The sequence below is a fragment of the Anastrepha obliqua genome, chromosome 5 (assembly GCF_027943255.1).
Source record: "Anastrepha obliqua isolate idAnaObli1 chromosome 5, idAnaObli1_1.0, whole genome shotgun sequence".
Lineage (NCBI taxonomy): Eukaryota > Metazoa > Arthropoda > Insecta > Diptera > Tephritidae > Anastrepha > Anastrepha obliqua.
This window is the reverse complement of record NC_072896.1, coordinates 3,359,052-3,378,904: the sequence shown is the minus strand read 5'-3', so window position 1 is coordinate 3,378,904 and position 19,853 is coordinate 3,359,052. Positions and strand designations below refer to the sequence as shown.

The 19,853-nt window shown below is 38.0% G+C and overlaps 1 protein-coding gene across 1 annotated transcript in view; it reads right to left on the bottom strand.

The window, feature by feature from the left end:
* Positions 1-342: 342 nt before the first annotated feature.
* Positions 343-19,853, bottom strand: part of LOC129247877 (uncharacterized) — a 31,827-nt gene continuing 12,316 nt past the window's right edge. The window contains exons 2-5 of the mRNA XM_054887238.1: positions 2,181-2,355; positions 1,926-2,043; positions 1,015-1,850; positions 343-940 (exon numbers count right to left, since the gene is read on the bottom strand). Of these exons, the coding sequence (XP_054743213.1) occupies positions 426-940; positions 1,015-1,850; positions 1,926-2,043; positions 2,181-2,355 (1,644 nt within the window). The 3' untranslated portion in view covers positions 343-425. The remainder of the gene's footprint in view (positions 941-1,014; positions 1,851-1,925; positions 2,044-2,180; positions 2,356-19,853) is intronic.

Sequence of the window (19,853 nt, the reverse complement as noted above, 5' to 3'; positions counted from 1 at the left end):
TCAATGCGTTCGAAATTTAGTTCATAGGAGTTTTTTTTTCAAATAATTAGATCAACTTGAGACTGGATTAGAAAAATTGTAATAAGCTGTAAAAAATGTGAGGTTGAAAGACAAAACGGCAGGAGGCCCCACTCCAACGGCTTTTCCTGTTTTATAATTGGTGTAACCCATCATGGTCCTTTTCTTCAACCCATTGTGCGACAAGTGCGACGATGTTCAAAAAAGTTCAAATTTCAAAAATTCTGTTTTTTATTTATTCTTCATAACAAATAGAGTATACAAATACAGATGTATGCATTTTAAGAATATTTTACAAAAATAAAATGAATGACATGATGACGATTATAGAAAAAAATATTTGGTGCATTTACAATACTTTTATAAAAAACTGCAAAACGTACAAGTACACGAAGATCCCTCAAATTTTAAATGAGCGCAACTTTTCGTGCAACACTGTTGTTGGTAGAATTTGTATTGGCGACAACCGATGATGGCACTTGAAGGAAATTGGCATTCTGCGGTGGAATAAGCAGGTGGGTGATGTGATGCTGCTGGTGAGGAGTGGCGGCAGTGGTCAAAGGCTGCTGGACGATATAAGCAGCCAGTTGAGGATGTTGTACTGGTTTTGGCGGTTGTTGCGTATGTGGTGGTATTGGTGGCGCCACAGTATGAGCTTTAAGAATGTGTTGTTGTTGGTGGCTGTGTAGTTGCTGCTGTGGCTGATTGTGTTGCTGTTGTTTTTGTTGAGTGTTAAAGATGTGTTGCTGTTGCTGGTGCTGATGTGCCGAGGGATAGCGAATCTCGTCGTAAAGATGGGAATCTGGACTGCCTTTGCGCGACTTTGGCGACACCACTGAATAGAGCGAAAGTTTGCGTGCGTAATCATAAGCGGTGGTATTGACGGATGAATTGTTGCTGGGCGCATCATAGAATTCGGGTCCTGCGGATGAAGAAAATTAAACTGAATTAGTACAGCACCTCGGCTTTATTTATGCGACCTGGACACTTACATACCCTCGATTTTGTTGCGCACCATTTGCGTGAAGGCCGGCAAGTCGGGCAATGGTTTGAGAAAACTCTTGCCGCCCACGCCAGCCATTGCCGTAGCATCCCCCGCGCTGCCACTGCCAACACCCATTTCCGCCGACTGCCCGCCGAAACTGGCATTGCGTGCCGCCAACGCTGCTTCGGCGCGCTGCTTTTGCCAATGATAGCGCCTGTATATGTAGAGCCAACTGATCCCAATGGCAATAATAATGATGAGCAGTATGATGAGCAGCGTGCTGAGCAAGTTGGCGTCATGTTCAGCTGCGGTGGGTGTGGGTGTGGGCGCCAAGGTGTGCATGGGCAGCTCAGCCATTCCCCCAATGCCGGCCAAACTCAATTTAGCATCATGTGCCGCACCCATAAGTGAACCATTTGGATGCATTGGCCAATCGGCACCTGCTGCGGCAGCGGTGATTACATGTATCACCTCTGGTGTCTTCCCTACCGCGCCATGTAAGTCGCCCAACAAGCCACCGGCGACGCCTGGTTGATGTACAATAATTTTCGGCGCATGCTGATCCTCTTGCTTGATGACAATTACCTCAGGTGCGGCGGTGAGATGCGGTGGTACAGTGGTGCTGGTTGCTATGGTTACAATTTTTTTCGCTATACGATCGAGTTTGTGCGTTATGTTGGCGATGGTGGAGTTGAGTGTTTGGATCATGACATGCGTGACGTTGGGCATCACGGCGCTTGCCACATCTCCACAGGCACCCGTTTGCGGGTGACAACGCTTGTCCGCGCATTCGCACTCCTTGTGGCACATGACGCCATACGTACCGCTAGGACAAGGTAACTCACAGCTGCATGGAAGGAAAAAGATGAAAAAAATGTTGATAAAGAACAAGTAAAAGCCTGGCTTCAGTTTGGATGCTTACAACTCTCCAGTCCAGCCAGTGGTGCAGTGGCAAATGCCCGATTTATTGTCACAAACGGCGCCATTTTGGCATTTGCACTTTTGCTTGCACTCGTCACCCCAGTGGTCGTGGTCACATCCTGAAAAAAAATTGAAAAAAATTTTAAATAATAAAAAAATTTCAAATTTTAAATTAAGACAAAATTCCTTGCAATTTTACTAAAAAATGTTGAACTAAGTAAGAAATATTTATCAAAATTGCTATAAACCAACTCACTTTGCGTGCAATGCGTTCCTGTATATCCCGCCTCACAGCTGCACACATCCGGCGTCTGACAGTAGCCGCGTCCACAACCGCCACGGCAGACGGGCTTGCAAACTGTGTCATTAATGGAGATGTTGCCCTCATATCCAACGCAGCAGAAACGAATCGTGCGAGTTTTTGTGACATTCTGTGAAGTATATTAGAAAAACTAGCCGTTAAACTTGAGTGCCTAGAGGTATGCAACGAATTTCGTTTGGTTTAAGTAGCAAAGCACAGTGAGACATGAAACTAAAAGCACAAAATACGGAAAATAAATGAAAATCCCAGCGAACTACGAAATCTGCTATCAAACCACTTAAATAGCATTAAAATAATGCACACCAGCGGTGTTTTTGTTGCTATTTTTTCATTTGAGTAAAGATTATTTCAATTGATTTAAACGTTTAAATCATATAATTTTCGGCGAATAAGAATTATTTTTATTTCACAGTCTATTTTTCTCAATATATCAGAAAAAATTAACTTAGTTTTCATGCTTAAAATAATATTATCCATAATTTTTCGCTTGTTTTATATTCTTTAACATTTATTTGCCACAAAAATTGTTTGTTGTCATCATTTCATTTAAATGAATTTATGTATTTTTCCGAAACTCATGCACGATAAACACCTGTGTTCACATATCAGAGTTACACATTCCAAATTATTTTATTTATTATTTTTTTATTTACTTATTTCTTATTTGTTTTTATAAAAATATAACATTGAATGTCGAAATTTTTGCTATACAAAGAAAATGTACAAGACTGCCAGCGAAAAAAAATGTCGAAAATCAAAGCGATTTTTAAGCTACTTAAACTTGAACTTTAACGCTCGAAAATTCAACGGGCTATGAAACTGTATACTCGACATTTTTCTTAAAATTCTGACTAATGAATTTTAAATTTTTTGAATTTTTCCAAATTTTGTAAAAAGCTTAAAATATGGTTTTTGGCGGCCTCGGTAGTCTAGCGTAAGTGCACTAGCCTGTCATCCCAGAAGTTGTGGGTTCGAATCCTACGCAAAGCACGGTTCTCGTACTTTTCCAAACTCACCTACTTTCCTAGTTTCTATAAAAAAATAACAATGAATTCCTCAACCGCAACAACCTTATCCTTTCAATCCTTACTCCCACACAACAAGTCACTGCATTACTTGCATTGTGCCTGCTAAAACAAGCAGAAAAATAAAGAAAAACACACAGTTACACATTGCATCAGAGGCGCCAGCAAGAGGAAGCAGGCAATCACGGTAATAGCGCAGACACACGAAATTTAGCAAAGTCCTCAACCATCTGGGTGATCCTTCGGCCAGAAAAATGTGGCACACAGATGGCGCTTCAAGCAGTAAGAAGGCGTTGTTACTAAGCTACGACAGGTGTCCATTCCTACTACTTAGAACTGGTAGCGGCAGGCAAATCACCTACCCTGTCAGAAAGCAAAAATAGATTAACGAAACCAACGCAAGACTGAGTCTTGTCGAGGCGCTATGCTCCTGAGCGGAGTGAACAAGGAAAAAAAAATAGTTTTTGGTATAAAACCAAATTAAAATATTTATATTACAAGAAAATAGTGAGTTAACTTTGTTGTTGCTTTTACATTCAAATTTTTGGTCAACCGGGCAGAGCAGTGGTGAATCGAAGGCGCCTCTAATAAAAACTCACAGATGGTCATTAAAAGTGTCTGAGCCCGGCATCTGAGTTTGCTCTATTTTCTACACAATTCGCCTATTATTTGCTATACATATCGTATATACAAATTCATCTTTCTCTCTATATTCGATAGTTTAAACACAATCAAATTACTGAGCGAACTCCGTCTTGCGGAGCGATGCTGTTGGGTAATATTTGTCGCAACTTCTCGCCCAGTTAAACAGACCCAAAACGTAATTCGCTTCAAAAATGAATTAAAAAATGAAACCAAAATTTTCGATTAATTTAATTCATCAAAGTTCCTAAATCATGTTTATAATAGGCAAAACATTTCGGCAAATGAGGCAACTTTGTTTACAGTTTTTCACCGATAATTGGTGACAGCGCAAAAATGGAAAAAAAATGTACATCAAATTCCCAATCGCTTTGGTTGCGTGCAATCTCATGTACTGTCTTAATTTTGATAGCGAAATTGCACCTGACGAAGTTCGCTCAGAGACTTGATTATGTTTATACTATCAAGAAAGTTTAGAAAATCTTTTCAAAGCTCAGTAAGAACACGGAGAGAATTCTAAGAGAATGTGAATTGATGAAAAACAGTCAAAGGAAAAGCCACTATAAATGCAACAAAAGGAATAACTGAGATACGAGCCCTGATAAGATAGGCACCAACGGCGATCTGGTGTATCTATCTTGTTTGGGAGATGACGATAGTACAAAATATTTGCCATGCCGTTGAGCGGCCTTTATCATACTTAGATGTTATATAATATAGTTCCAACTAAGAAGAAGGGGATGCTATATCTTTGGGTCGGATTTATTGAGAATAGGCCAACTACGTTTCTTCCTCTCCAAAAACTGCTGTAATTTAAAAAGGAGTCTGGGAAATATGCAAAGGAGCAATGAATTCTCATGCTACCTATCCGTCCCTGAGCCTCCACTTCGTGGGCAGTGGAGGGCTTGGAACAATCCGACTGCCCACAATACCATTTCTTTCTAGTCCATGCTTTTATTTTCAAATATATAAGCAAACATTTGTGCGCTACTACGCTCGTATTTCTTTATCTTTCCAGATCACTGGTTCTTTTCGTGAAGCTATCAATAGAAAAAAGTTGTATTGACTGACTTTGGATTTGTTTCATATGCATTACCGTAACAGCAATCACCGTAACCAGTGACTCACACACATTTAGTGAAAGACTAAGAAATTTATGTATTATTTAATTAAATTCCATCAGCAAACAATCCGCAAGTGCAACAAAAATGCAACAGTATAATATAATTATGAAAAACGTCAGCCACCCCAACAACCCAGTCAAGAGATATGTTTGTATTTCGGAGTTAGTGTCCGTCCGCGCATGCCATTCATGTGTCTCCATTGAAATTTCCTGCTTTTATTAATTCAATACAATCAACGCCACTCTCTCGAATAACCACCACCATCACCGTTGCACGACGCCACCAGTGCCCTGCTATCCACCGGTAGCCACTGCCTTCCCTCGTTGCTTGTGGCTGCTCAATTAACGTCGCGACGTCACCGCCAGCTCCACCCGCTGTTTCTACATTGTCTGTCGTGCATCTCCACATTCTTCACTAAATTATGTATGAGTATGCAGCGAATTTTCAGGTTGTTTTTTTCGACTTTTTTCCGTCACTTTTGTGAGCTGTTGTTCATTGTTGTTGCTGGTTTGTTTTGCGTGGCCAGCCAAAGTGACGACCCAGTGTTGTCTGACTTTTCGATGCCTTTAGCTGTAGTTTTTTTATAGTTGTTGTCGTTCTGCTGAGAAATACTGATGTTAGTTATCCGTAGACGCGAATTGCTTAATATTTTCTTATTTTTGAGCTTCTGTTGATTTAAATGGGAATGTATGAGTTGCATCAATTGTAAAAGCAATGAACTTTAACTGCTGGTAGCTCTGTACTCGCGCATCTTTGTAAAGAATGATTTACATGGAGTTCTAGTGCATATCTGTGACCTCCTGTGCATTCATTGCTGTATTATTGCCATGCGTGAGAGGTTTGCGTGAGAATGTTTCAGGTTTTAAGGAACTTTTAGAATAAAATACATTTTATTTGGCTTGAATTTGATTGATGAACTTGTGATATTATTGATTTAGAACCACTAAGGCATCAGTGGAAAATTTTTAAGTTTTGTGTGCAAAAATTGATTCAAGCAAGCTTCTGCTGAATTTAAATGTACTCCATTCATGTACTCCAAATGTTATGTAGAATACATCCACAAACCTCTACACAAATGTATTTTCCATGAAATGAGATAAAGAATATGAATCCGGAATACATTCCCTAGAACAATTCTTGTGGAAGAATCCAAATAATTGTTTAAGACTCTTCATACTAAAAATACTAAAAAAGTAGAAGTTCTGAAGCAGTGTTGCCAACACCCATCAAATTGATCCGGATCGTTCCAGTGGGAATTAGTAGTGATACTGAGCTGGAAAACCGAACCTGGGGAGTTGTGACTATAGTAAAACATTTTTCTTGAATGAAACGTTGGATGTGATTTGGTAGCACTGTGTCTCAATGCATCCCGTCTGGAAATATGCAACAATAAAAAAAATATCCTTGATTCTACTTACAACCGCTGGCCCAAGCATGTCGCTTTTAAGCTAAGCGGCTAAAAACAAAGGCGCTTCAACGTTGCTTAACTGTTGTTGTATTCAAATAAAAAATTCTAGCTTAGCGAGCAGCAGAATCCTCTAACGAGCAGAAATTTGGTCAATCGAAAGCAGCTAAAATTACAACCCCGATATGACATAGGAAGTAAACCTCTATAGTGTCAACAGTGCCATTAATCTCTCTATCGTCTAGCACTGTCATAATAAAACAGTATACGCTTTTTGCCTCGGTTTTGAATATCTGTATTGTGAATATCTGGTCCATCGTAGATTTCCAGGTCTAAAGCCACAATGATAAGGGCCAAACAGTTGGTTGACGGTGGGCTTCAGCCTTTCACACAATACGCTCGGTAGAACCTTATAGGCGATATTTAGAAGACTAATCCCGCGGTAATTGGCACAGATTGCAGTATTGCCCTTCTTGTGGATTGCGCAGAGCAGACTTATGTAAATTCCACTCGGCAGGCATGCTTACATCCGACCATATTTTGCATAGAAGCTGATGCATGCCCCTTACCAGCTCCTCGCCGACATGTTTGAATAGCTCAGCCGGCAGTCCGTCGGCGCCCGCGGCTTTGTTGTTCTTTAACCGCGTTATCGCTATTCTCACCTCGTCATGATCGAGTAGCGGAATGACAATTCCGTCTTCAACGATTGGGGTATCGGGATCTTCACATTCTCTGTGACATGCGCAGCTGTCACCGTTTTGCAGGTTTGAGAAGGGTTTTCTCCATAATTTAAGTATGCTCTGGATGTCAGTCACTAGATCGCCGTCTTTGTTCTTACAGGAAAATGCCCCGGTGTTGAAACCTTATGTAAGCCGCCGAACCTTCTGATAGAATTTTCGGGCGTTTTTCTTACTGACCAGCATCTCAAGTTCCCCGCACTCCCATTTCTTCCTTCTGCTAATACATCTCTCTTCCTTTCTCAGCTCCCGCTACTGATCGCAAATGACTCGCGTTGCGCCCGATTGCAGCGTGGCCCTGTAGACAGTATTCTGGTCTTCCTCGGCAGTGTGGCATTCCTCGGTGTAACAATTGTTTTTACGGGCTCCCCGAAATCCGATTTCTTCTTGGGTGGCGTTACGTAAAGGACAAACAATGTTGTTCCGTTGCACATGCACGAGCCGTATTGTTGGGTAATATTTTCTGAGAGCAGGAGTGAGTCGATAAAACGATATTTCAGAGACCTTGGAATGTGTTACTCATACGACATGTTATTATTATAAGAATTGCTTGCTTCCTATAATTTTTAATCAATCAGTACCAACGGGCACATAATTGTCGAATGCCTCGTTCTGCTAGGCTTCTGGGTATGTTTGTCCGCTGAATTGTGACTTCTACGAATGACAGCTGGTTTTTACGATAAGTTTTTTATAACAGAAATGCGCTCCCAGATTCGCGTTACCTGCCGTAGGGTGACCGACCCCTCTCGGCATGGCAAAGCAAGATCGTATTCATAGTCTCTGCCAGCGGCATGCCAATAAACATGTGTAGGTCCAGTGCCCCCTGAACTGAAAGCGCAATAGATTTTCATCAACGCCCGGTTTTTTATTGTAGTTTTATTGGTACAATTTTTCTTTCAACGACTACTGACTGATTCGCTGTGGTTGTGCAAACGAAAATATCCAACTCTTTCATTATTCCAATGCGGAAAACTGCATTATATCTCTTCATGTGATAAGATATGTAACGGAAGTGTTCATGGACACTTGCAAACTATTCCTCAATCCAAGTAAAATCCAATCCATTCGGCTCCTAATATCGTCTCGAATTCCCAGCGGTTTAATAACGCAAATGCTATGAACTATCAAACTTCAAATATCGTCAATGTTTACCAAGTCGAGTAATTCAAGTCAATACTAGCGTACAACCATACTGCAAATATGTATGTATATGCACTATAACGAGCTCAAATTTGATAGGCAATAACAGTCAAGCATTCACCTGTAAAAATGTAGTTAAAGGGTTTCGATTACAAGGCACTGTTGCAGCTGAAACGAATTTTTCTATGGAATTCCGCATTAGCTCATCCCCAGATACAAATTTATACATCTGCATGTATGTATGCATATACCCACTCTATCAGGATTGCATTTCATTACAAATATAGCGCAGAAAATGAAATTGAACTTTCGAAAAAGTTGCAAGCGAGTTGAAAAAAAAAACAGTGGAAAGGTATGTATTTTGCAAGGTTTTTAATTTCCAAGTTTCAGGAAAAATTTGCAATACCGTTAAGTGCGTACATGCGTACTCTCTTTTACACATCTTTCTTTGCAATGCGTTGTTGCAACACTTGAAAGTGGAGTAGGGAATAGAAATGCGCATACATTTACTTATAGATGCATGTCAGACTCTGGAGATACGTGCATATGTGTGGGTGTGTAGGTGTTAAGTAAAAGGTGAATGCTGTTTATTTGTTAATGATTTTGTAATATTTTCCACGCATTGCTTTCTTTTTCTTTGTCTTTCTCTAGTTTACTGTGCTTTATTTTGTGATGTCACCACCTCTGCTATTTGATATCTCATCTGCGAATCAACTCGCAACACTGCGAACGAAAGTGTTGCTGGAGTTATGAAATTGAAGAACTGAGTTATGTAGATATTGGAGCAGTGCGAGTGCATGCGTAATAAGGAAAGCGATGTAGTGGAGAAGGAAATGCAAATAAATATAATTATGTATATGAATCGCCCAGAAAAGTATGCCTCGTTTCATTGAAAGCTTTGATGGCAGATAATTAAGGAGCGATAAGCTTAAAAACTACTCACTTTAGCAAAGTCCTTAGAAAATATTTATTATGGTGTGCTAATTAACATAGGGTTATGTTGTGTAAGTATATAACCCCTACAAATAATAATAATAATTTTGTATGAAATACTTATTTGAATGAATATACATATGCTACAAAAGAAATGCATGAATATTTTACAAAAAAATTATTTTCAGAAGTATTTAGTATAAAGTTCCTAATCGATTTTCTTAGTTAGGAAATACGTAAAACTTAACACGTATTAATATTTAGCTAATTTGATACCTTCCATGCGAGAGCTAACAAAAGAAAATTCAGGCTCGGGGATAGGAACAGATTTTTTTTAATTTTGTATACATTGGTCCCATGATCACTTTATGACCAGTTTTGACAAATTATTTGTGCCTTATTAATACAAGGCGCAATATATACGATAGTTCGTTTTCATATAAAGTCCATATAAATGAAATTATCAAACTTTATGCAAATTACAAAAAAAAACTCAACTAATTTGCATCAAAATACTTAAAACATTCTGAAGAAATTTGGGCAAGAATTATTAATAAAAAATAAGTACAGCTTTAGAAAAATTTAATTTTTTTAATAGAGAAATCACACTACTTATTATTATTATTAGCATAAGCAATTCAAGAGAATCAACTAAGTACAGCCCGCAAAAAGCTAGAATATCTCAAACATTTGACCTGTTTTGAAAATGTTTCTCTCTGTTTGCATACTAATTATTTTTTCTAAAAGTAAAATTTAAGGGGTTATATACCTTGTGTTGGACTAAAAAATTGAACATTTTTATGGCACATTCTAACAGCACATCATCTCAAAAATATAAACTCAAAAAATCATAGAGATCAGAGCACTAGAACGAAAGTTACAGACCGTGGAAGCGCGCAACCTTTCTTGGAACGAGAAGTGCATGCAAACCTTTAGACGCGATTATCTCGAAGACATATTTTTTTGAAAATTATCATTATCAATGATCATTATTTACCAAAAACTATTTGACCGATTTGCATAAACTTTTTTTAAATTATTCGAAGTTACAACCTCCTGAATCTGAACGAAACTCGTGAATCGTTCGAATTATTTTTTTTTTAATTTTTCAATCCTTCAAAACTCGTTTTTTTGGTGCAAAGTGGTTTTATATCGAAAAAAATTTTCTTTGGGTAAATAAAGCGTTCAGATTTACTAAAAAACATTTTCTACAATAATCATTTGATTTTTTGGATTTCAGTTGAGCTGCTCATGCGCTACTGTGATCACCGCAAGCCTATTCTAAAAAACGGCGTTTCGGGGGAGGGGCGATATCAACAATAAATAGTAACATTTCTTAAAATAAAAACACCAAAATGTATTTTTCGAGAGTTACCCTTCATTTGAATAAAAGTTCTAAAACATATTTAAAAAAAATTATGACAACCGTCCATTTTTTCGAGCTCACAAGGTATACAACCTCTTAATACAAAATTATAAACATTTCACAAACTTTTCATCATAATTTCAGAGATATTTATTAGATTTTCTGGAAACATTTCAGGCATGCAGTTTTAAAGTTCATTGGATTTTGGTATAATAAAAAACAAGATCAAGATTTGTAGTTTATTTTTGACATTTTTTCTGCTGGCGATTTTTGTAGTATATAACGAATGATCGAATATTTTTCTTTCTTTAAAAAGCATGGGAAAAACACTAAATACCGTCAATTACAGTTGAATTGCATATTTCTCATTAGAAAACTAAGAAAATCAAATATTTTTATTTTGTATCAATAATTCTTACACAAATTTCCATAAAATGTATTCAATTATGATACCACAAAAAATTATTTCATGGGCACTAGAAAACCTAGAATTTTCTGTAAAATTTGTGCACCTTCAAAAACTCTAGTTGGCAGCACCACTGACTCTACTCTCTCTTCGGGTCTACTCATTACTGCTCTGCTAGGCAAGTCTGCCTACTCACCCCACTTCGAAATCACTCCACTTAAGATTTCCTTGGAATTTTATATCTGAAGCACTCAACCTTCTACAAGGTGAATTAGTTGACCCATTTTCTGCTATACAACTTTTTTCCCCCATACAAGTCGTTACTTCTCTGCTTTAGGCAGCTAACGAATCGTTTGATGCTCTATGCTCCACTATGAGTTAAAGGAAAGCATATATAAGGAGGTCCAGTATAAAGGTTTGGAGTACAATTCATGCTGAACTCTTTCCAATCCCTTCAGCATCAGATATTGGTTCAATGCAGATACCCCTGGAAGGTTTTAAGTTAAGGATATGGGTTAATATCATTCTGCAATTGTTGGTGTTTGGTACTTGGGAAGACCTTGCTTGGGAAGAAATGAAAATTGTGGCTTTTAATATCTGCTGTAGTTTGCTGTTCAATTTGGAGCACTTTATATGTAACGGGTGATCAATTAAGAGGAGTTTTTTTCATTTGCGTTTTTTTTACAGATCGCGCGCGAGTTGTGGCAAACTGTCATCGTGGATTTGTTGAACAGCGTTTGGCATTTCATCATGGAAAGACTCACACCGCAACAACGTCTACAAATTGTTCAACTGTATTATGAAAATCAGCGTTCTGTGACAAATGTTTTTCGTGCGCTTAGACCGCATTATGGTCAACATAATCGGCCTGCCTTAAACACTATTCTACATACCATCAACAAATTTGAATCCGAATATTCATTGGTGGATAATTCTCGACCGAATAGACCACGTCCAGCAAGAAGCATTGAGAATATAGCGGCAGTAGCAAAGAGTGTACGTGAAAACCGCGATGAATCGGTTCGGCACCGTTCTCAGCACTTTGGACTGTCGTATGGAACAACTTGGTCAATTTTACGGAAGGATCTTCATTTAAAAGCATACAAAATACAGCTCGTACAAGAACTAAAGCCAAATGGCCTTTCTGCACGTCACCGTTTTGCTGATTGGGCTCTTGAAAAGATTGAAGAAGATCCGCTGTTTTCGAGCAAAATTTTGTTCAGCGATGAGGCGCATTTCTGGCTCAATGGTTACGTCAATAAGCAAAATTACCGTATTTGGGATGAAGAGCAACCAGAACAGGTTCAAGAGCTACCTTTACACCCAGAAAAAACAACGGTCTGGTGTGGTTTATGGGCTGGTGGAATCATCGGTCCATATTTTTTCAAAAATGATGATGGCCGCAACGTAACTGTGAATGGTGCTCGCTACCGTACCATGATATCGGACTTTTTGCTACCTGAAATTGAATCTAATGATCTCTACGACATTTGGTTTCAACAAGACGGAGCCACTTGCCATACAGCTCGTGAAACAATGACTTTATTGAGAAGTCATTTCGGAGAGCAGCTGATCTCACGTTTGGGACCTGTGAGTTGGCCACCAAGATCTTGTGATATCACACCTTTGGACTTTTTTCTTTGGGGATTCGTGAAGTCCAAGGTCTATGCTGATAAACCAGCTACGATTGAAGCTCTGGAAGCCAACATTACGCGTGTTATTCACGACATACCAGTCGAAATGCTCGAACGAGTGATTGAAAATTGGACCTTCAGAATGGACCACCTTAAGCGTAGTTGCGGCCAACATTTGAAAGAAGTCATATTCAAAAAGTAAATGTCAAAGAATGTCCTTTCAAATGATAAATAAAGGTTTTGAACATAATTTACATTTTTGTTTTTTTTTTAACTATTGAAAAAAGCACCTCATGATTGATCACCCGTTATTTTTATTTTTATATTTATATTTATTTGAAATGTGTGTCAGGCCAGGTTTGGGGATCATCTGGTTACTTCTGAGCTAAAGCTGGAGGCCGTTCTTAGACTTTCAGCGACCAAATAAGACCTTCTATCCTGAAACTTAGTACATCGCTCAGAGAAAATGATCTACTCTCAAGCGATCTGAGGCTACAGTTTAAGCCTCCTTTTATGTACCGTGAAGCTATCTCTTAACCATTTTCCTACATCGCATTTTAGCCACATCAAATGGAATTGTAAGTCAGTGCAAACTCAATGTAGCCATCAAGCAGATGTGTAACTACCTACACACAAACATTCATATTACTTGAATATGTACATATTTAAGTAGTAGTTTATTGAGTGTCAGTTATTATATCAAACTATCCTATCTGAAATAAAATTATTAAAATTAGCGGATATCTCAAGCACGTGAATTGGTATCATTCGCATTGAGCAGTTTGAGTTAACGCACAGGCGAATTCTACCTATTGCTATGCAAACACTTTAGTACAACTCTCTTCCCAATTAATACCAAGCAGCGAGTAGTAAAACATGTGATGGTACGAGTGTATGTAAATGTGCGTGGTATGCTGGCATTATGACATAATTAACACTTTCGACCCGTCACAAACACAAATTTCTGATTACGGTAGCGATTACGTTTTCACTGAGAGTGACCAAGGCGAAAGTGATTAGTGAGTATGAGAAGGTGAGTGCGAGTAAAGTCTACGGTAATGGTTATGCAGGCACTTACGCAGATAAACAACTAATTCACCAACACCAAAATATAGTCTGTCAAGCAGTCAAGAAAGATGTTAATCCCACTCGAAACGGATTTAACTGATTTGTATGAGTATTTTAATGCTTCTACGTGTATGTGAGTGTGCACGTATGTGGTACTTTCGGTTCACGCGAATTTCTCTCTGCAACTGATTAAAAGTGAAGTAGGGGAAGTTGTTTGGCACATAAATTGAAATAAGCTCATCTGTTGCGGGGATACGTAAGTAGTTCCAACACTTTGCACATTTTTTCAAATTCGCTTGTCTTCGTTTGTTTAATTCTATTTAAATCGGATTCTGACGTAATCCAAATCTTTTTATTAAAATTTACATGAATTAGTTTAATTTATAAATTAGAGTTTTGGTGGTAATAAATCTTTTTGACTTTTACAAAAATTAAAAATTATAAACGCCGTCCCCTCCTACCCTTGTTAGTTGTTATTGACCCTAAGGAAAGGTAAGCTAAGGTTAAAGGTAAGATCCTTGGTGGCCAGGCGCATTTTTTACACTAAAATTAATAATTTAATGACTTCAGCTCACTATTAGTGGCAAGCTCCGGCGGGTTCCATTGCAGGTTTTTTTTGCTATTACACACTTTATGAAATAATTATGAAATACTCCTAAACAGCTTTGAAAGTAAAGCTCCAGAAGTTTCGCAAAATATTTTTCAGAATTAAAAAAAAAAATCCGTTAATTTTAATTAAGTAAGATCACCAATTTTACCAAGAAAATATTTTTTAAAATATAACTTCAAAATGAGCAAAGAGGAGAGGCATACATTCGCTTCACAATTTTTGGAATTTTTTGAATTGTAATGATGATAACTTGAAAGTGATAAAAAACTATTGGTGCCCACAAATCAGCAATAAATTATTATTGCAGAATCCGATTGGGATGATGCAGAGAAAATGATTTTTTTACTATTATTGAAGTAAAATAATATCATGAGATTTTTTTTAAGTACTGCTCGTTCACAGTACAACGCCTTCTCGTTGCTAAACGCATTTTTAGGTGTAAAAAAAGAATATTTTTTTTTTTGTGTTACTTTACCTTATCCTTATCCCTTAGCCTATTATCCACGAGGAGATCACGAAAGCAGTACATACATAAGTAAGTAAGTAAAATGGTAAACTCATCGGCTGATATCTAAGTGACAAACAAAAACTTTAAAGATTTGTACCTCGATATATTGTTACAACACGAACAAAAAAAGAATTACTAATTATGCTACATAACCTCAAATACAGCGACAGATCGTCATTATAGCACATTTCACGTAACGAAGCTACTCGAAGTTGAAATTCAGATTAAGTTCATCAAAAACACTCGGAGAAATTGAATCTGGTTAAAAATGTATGTCATCCCGTATTAATGTACATTCACTCTCAGTATGAAAAAAAAACAAAAAAAAATGTGTACTTTTTTCCCCGGGTTGAAGATTCCGAGGATTAGTGGACCATATTCCTAACCTTTGCAGGTGGCTGCGCAATCTGTAGTAACCTGTAAGAATCCCAGTAAGCATAGTTTTTTGCCAGCTTACCTTTCTTAAGATCTGTTCAATAATAAGCTCTGTTTCTTAAGCTCACATTAACAACGAGACTGCAGCCTCCCTAGCCAATGCATTGGCTCCTTCGTTCCCAGGTATATTTCCCTTCACCGACACCCATATAAGTCGGATACGACTCTGCATTCCTACCAAGTTCAATTTCTGGGTACACTCAAGGTCTAATTAGTACTCAACCTCAAAGGGGACAAGGCCTTGAGTGCAGTCCGACTGTCGCTTGGAATGGCAATTCGTTCATTCTGGAGGTTCTTCTCTAAGTTGATCTCTGCATGAGGATAGATGGCATACAATTCCGCCTGGAGGCAGCGAATACCACCCATCGGCACACACCGCTTTGTTTTGAGGTCATATATGGGACCAGCCCCTATGCCATATGGTGCTCTTGAGCAATCTATATACCAGCACATGTCATTTACGTCACAACGTTTACACACATTTCTTCCAAAATGACGCTGGTGACACCGTCTCTGTTAATGAAGAGTGGCGTAGATCGCTAAGAATCAATTTTTTAGTAACGAAATTAAGAGAAACAAATTTTGAAGTCGTGTGATTTTAACAAGTTGGGGTTTCGTGCCATATAACAGGTGAAACAGTCCAATTAATGCGCGAAAAGTTTGACTATCGATTATTTAAAGAAATCCTGACATTAAAGGGGCAATTTAATTTAAGCAATTTTAAAACGAACATAAGAAAAATGTCACATTTTCTAGACATGAATCTAATCTTATTAAATCTTTTTTTATTATTGTAGAAAAACATCTTAGTGGTAACTGTATCTTCAAAATTAAAATTTGTTAAAATGCATAAAATGTATTGCTTCCTCTTATTTTATCTTTCCTTCTTTTTATACCTTCAAACATCTCACGCAACTCATTAAATTCATCAATAGCTTGAACTTTTTCTCGTGTCATATTTTTTTATTATTTTTTATTTTATTTTTTACTATACAACTTTAATTTTGTGTATCACAATTAATTCGATAATTCACTGTTATTTTGCAGTTCCAGTTTTCACTTCAGCCGGTAGTTCTCACAACTGCCTACTTTTACCGCTCATAGCTCCTAACTCTCTTAATACTAACACCCACCATCTCATTTCCTTACAAGGCTGCCTATATTTTCTTAATTAGTTTCCTTAATCGAGACAAAATGTACAAGAAGTAAGGCAAAGACAAAGTGATATCCTCTTGTCAGCTTTGTACTTCCTCAACCACATTGCAACATGTAACGCTGACCCACAGACTCGATGCCATCGATTGACAGTCCGTTCGTTTGTAGAGCATACAAAATTGCACTGGTATGCTGAGCGAGTGTTAATTAAAATACTGATCTTTGATGCATTATGGCCAATAAAATTTTACAAACTTGTATCTGCAATAAAGTACTCGTATGTAGTACAGCAATAAATTACAGTTTGGTGTGAGTTTAATTTCGTGGTTCGCATTGATTTAGCGCGGCCTACTTTTTCGGTCAAAACGGCTTGTTGTACAAACATTTTATAATGTGCAATTAGAAAAATTAATTAATTCAAGCAAACTCAATTAAGTGATATCGCGCATTAAAACACAGCGCAACAAGGACAAAATGGTAGGTGGTTTCCAATTGTAACCCAGCAAGCACCCTGGTGGAATATTTTTTTCCTTTTTGTAAAAAAATGTTTTTTTTTTTCTTAGATTATCACTGCAGTTACTTATTAGTTTATTTAATTTCTCATTCATTTGCTCATTTGGTGCGTACACTTCTTTTGGTTTAGGAGAGCAGCTGTAATGAGGCACCATTTTTAACGCAAAACTCAAACTAAAAAGTCTATCGGAATCGTGTAACCGCAAACTGGTTATGTTTTTCACTTCCAAAAGAGTTGTTTTGGCATTCCTGTGATTTTTGTATATTTGCGAAATGATGGTTTAATTTATTTTTCTATTTTTTTTTTTTTTTGTTTGGTGGAACATTTAAAAAGCTTTGCTGCACAAAGTAACGCATTTATTGAATTGCACAGCAGTGTAGTGGCTTATCTGCCGATTGGTAGCAAAAACTGTCTATATTCGTTGAATTGGTAACACTTTTCGTTGCTGATTTTAATCAATTTTGATAATTTTTTTTGGCGTCGACGAGGCAGCCAACCTTAAGCGTACTTTTGTGCACCGCGCATGTCATGCGGCTGCCAAGCTGTCAGTTATTCTACGCATCGCCAAAAATTCATTTAAAACGCGATTAAAAGTGCCACATTTAAAGCGCTTACATAATTGCATTTTAGCACTACTTCAGCTGCCAGTAAGTACTTTGCTGCAGATATTTTCAATGGAGCATTAATACATTTATTGAACTCAGTTTAAGTACCAAGCCACTCTATGTTTGACATAGAATTTTAATTTTATGACATGTTGTGAAATGCGTAATCAAAATAAGCTACCCAGTGGTATGGAGGATAACATAAAAACTGATTTTCATACTTTTCGATACCGACTAACTCACTTAGTTGAGACAATGTCTATAAAAAGTATAAAAATAATGGGCAAACTAAAATGTTAAGGTTATGTTGTGTGACTGACAGACCTGATTCTTAAGAAGCTTTCGCTATGTTGTTACAATAATCCTTACTCTTCTCTTCTCTTCTCCTTTTTCCTTATTGGTGCGACAACCGCTTACGCGATTTTGGCCGAGTTTAACAAAGCGCGCCAGTCGTTTCTTTCTCGTGCTAACCGGCGCCAGTTGGACACTTCCCCAACTGATCTTTCCAACGCAGAGGAGGCCTTCCTCTGTTACCACCAGCTGGTACAGCATCGAATACTTTCAGAGTCGGAGCGTTTGTATCCATTCGGACGACATGACCCAGCTAACGTAGCCGCTGGATCTTTATTCGCTGCGCTATGTCTATGTCGTCGCAAAGCTCATACAGCTCATCGTTCCATCGCCTGCGATATTCGCCGTTGCCAACGTGCAAAGGTCCAAAACTCTTCCGCAAAATCTTCTCCCAAACCCTCCAAGCGTCGCCTCATCGGATGTTGTCATCGTCCACGCTTCTGCGCCATACGTTAGGACGGGTATGATGAAAGTCTTGTAGAGTATTAGTTTTGTTTACTGTTCAATTGCATACTTAGTCCAAAGTAGCACTTGTTGGCAAGAGAGATTCTCCGTTGGATATCAAGGCTGACATTGTTATCGGTGTTAATGTTGGTTCCTAAATAAACGAAGTCTAAACCTCAAAATTATAACTGCCAACAGTGACGTGGGTGCCGATACGCGAGTGCGCCGACTGTTTGTATGATGACAGGCTGAAATATGTGAGTGCGAGGAGCTTGAGATGCTGGCTAATAGGAACAACGCCCGAAAATTCTACCAGAAGGTTTTAAGACCGGGGCGTTTTCCTGTAAGAACAAAGACGGAGACCTGTGGACTGACATCCAGATCATTCATAAATTATGGAGGGAACACTTCTCGAACCTATTAAATAGTGACAGCTGCGCATGTCAAAGAGAATGTGAAGATCCCGATACCCCAAACGTTGACGATGGAATTCTCGTTCCGCTACCCGACCATCACGAGGTGAGAATAGCGATAACACGGTTAAAGAACAACAAAGCCGCGGGTGCCGACGGATTGCAGGCTGAGCTATTCAAACATGTCGCCGAGGAGCATCAGCTTCAATGCAAAATATGGTCGGATGAAAGCATGCCTGCCGATTGGAATTTAAGTGTGCTCTGCTCCATCTACAAAAAGGGTGATACTGTAATCTGTGCCAATTACCGCGGGATTAGTCTTCTAAATATCGCCTATAAGGTTCTAGCGAGCGTATTGTGTGAAACGCTGAAGCCCACCCTCAACCAACTGATTGGACCTTATCAGTGTGGCTTTAAACCTGGAAAGTCTACCATCGAAAAAATATTCACAATACGCCAAATCTAGGAAAAGACCCATGAAAGGAGAATCTACACACACCAACCCTTTCTTTTTCATAAAAAAAATTTTCTCTATCCCCATATATTTGAGCTATTCCATGTCAAGTGAACCAAGTATTTTGGACATTGCAGTTAATTTTTCTAAAAATTAGTTTATTTGTAGGCTGAAGTATAAGAACTAAAGTGAAAAAAATTAAACAAAACTATAATCTTCAGACTTATCAAATTTATGAAAAACTTTGGTATGAATTTTTTTAAGTGTTGTATCCACGGTCCTTTTTAACAGTTAAAATATTTTTTTTGTTTAATTTATAAGACAAATTACACGGAAAAATTTTTGTCACACAAATTTTAAAATTTCGACAAGAAAAAAAGTTCCGAAAAAATTTTAGTTAAAAATTTCGAAACCAGATTTATTGTCATGAAAAAAAATTAAAAAAAAGAAAAACTAAAAAAAAATAAAAAAAAAAACTTTTAGTTAAAAATTTTTGTGAACATTACACCAATGGACATCTCGCGCAAGGCTAGGGATAAACGCCGGAAAAACGGACATGGTACTTTTTACCAGGAAGTACAAGGTCCCGAAGTGGAACCTCCCGAAGCTACGCAACAACGAACTACTTCTCAAAGATC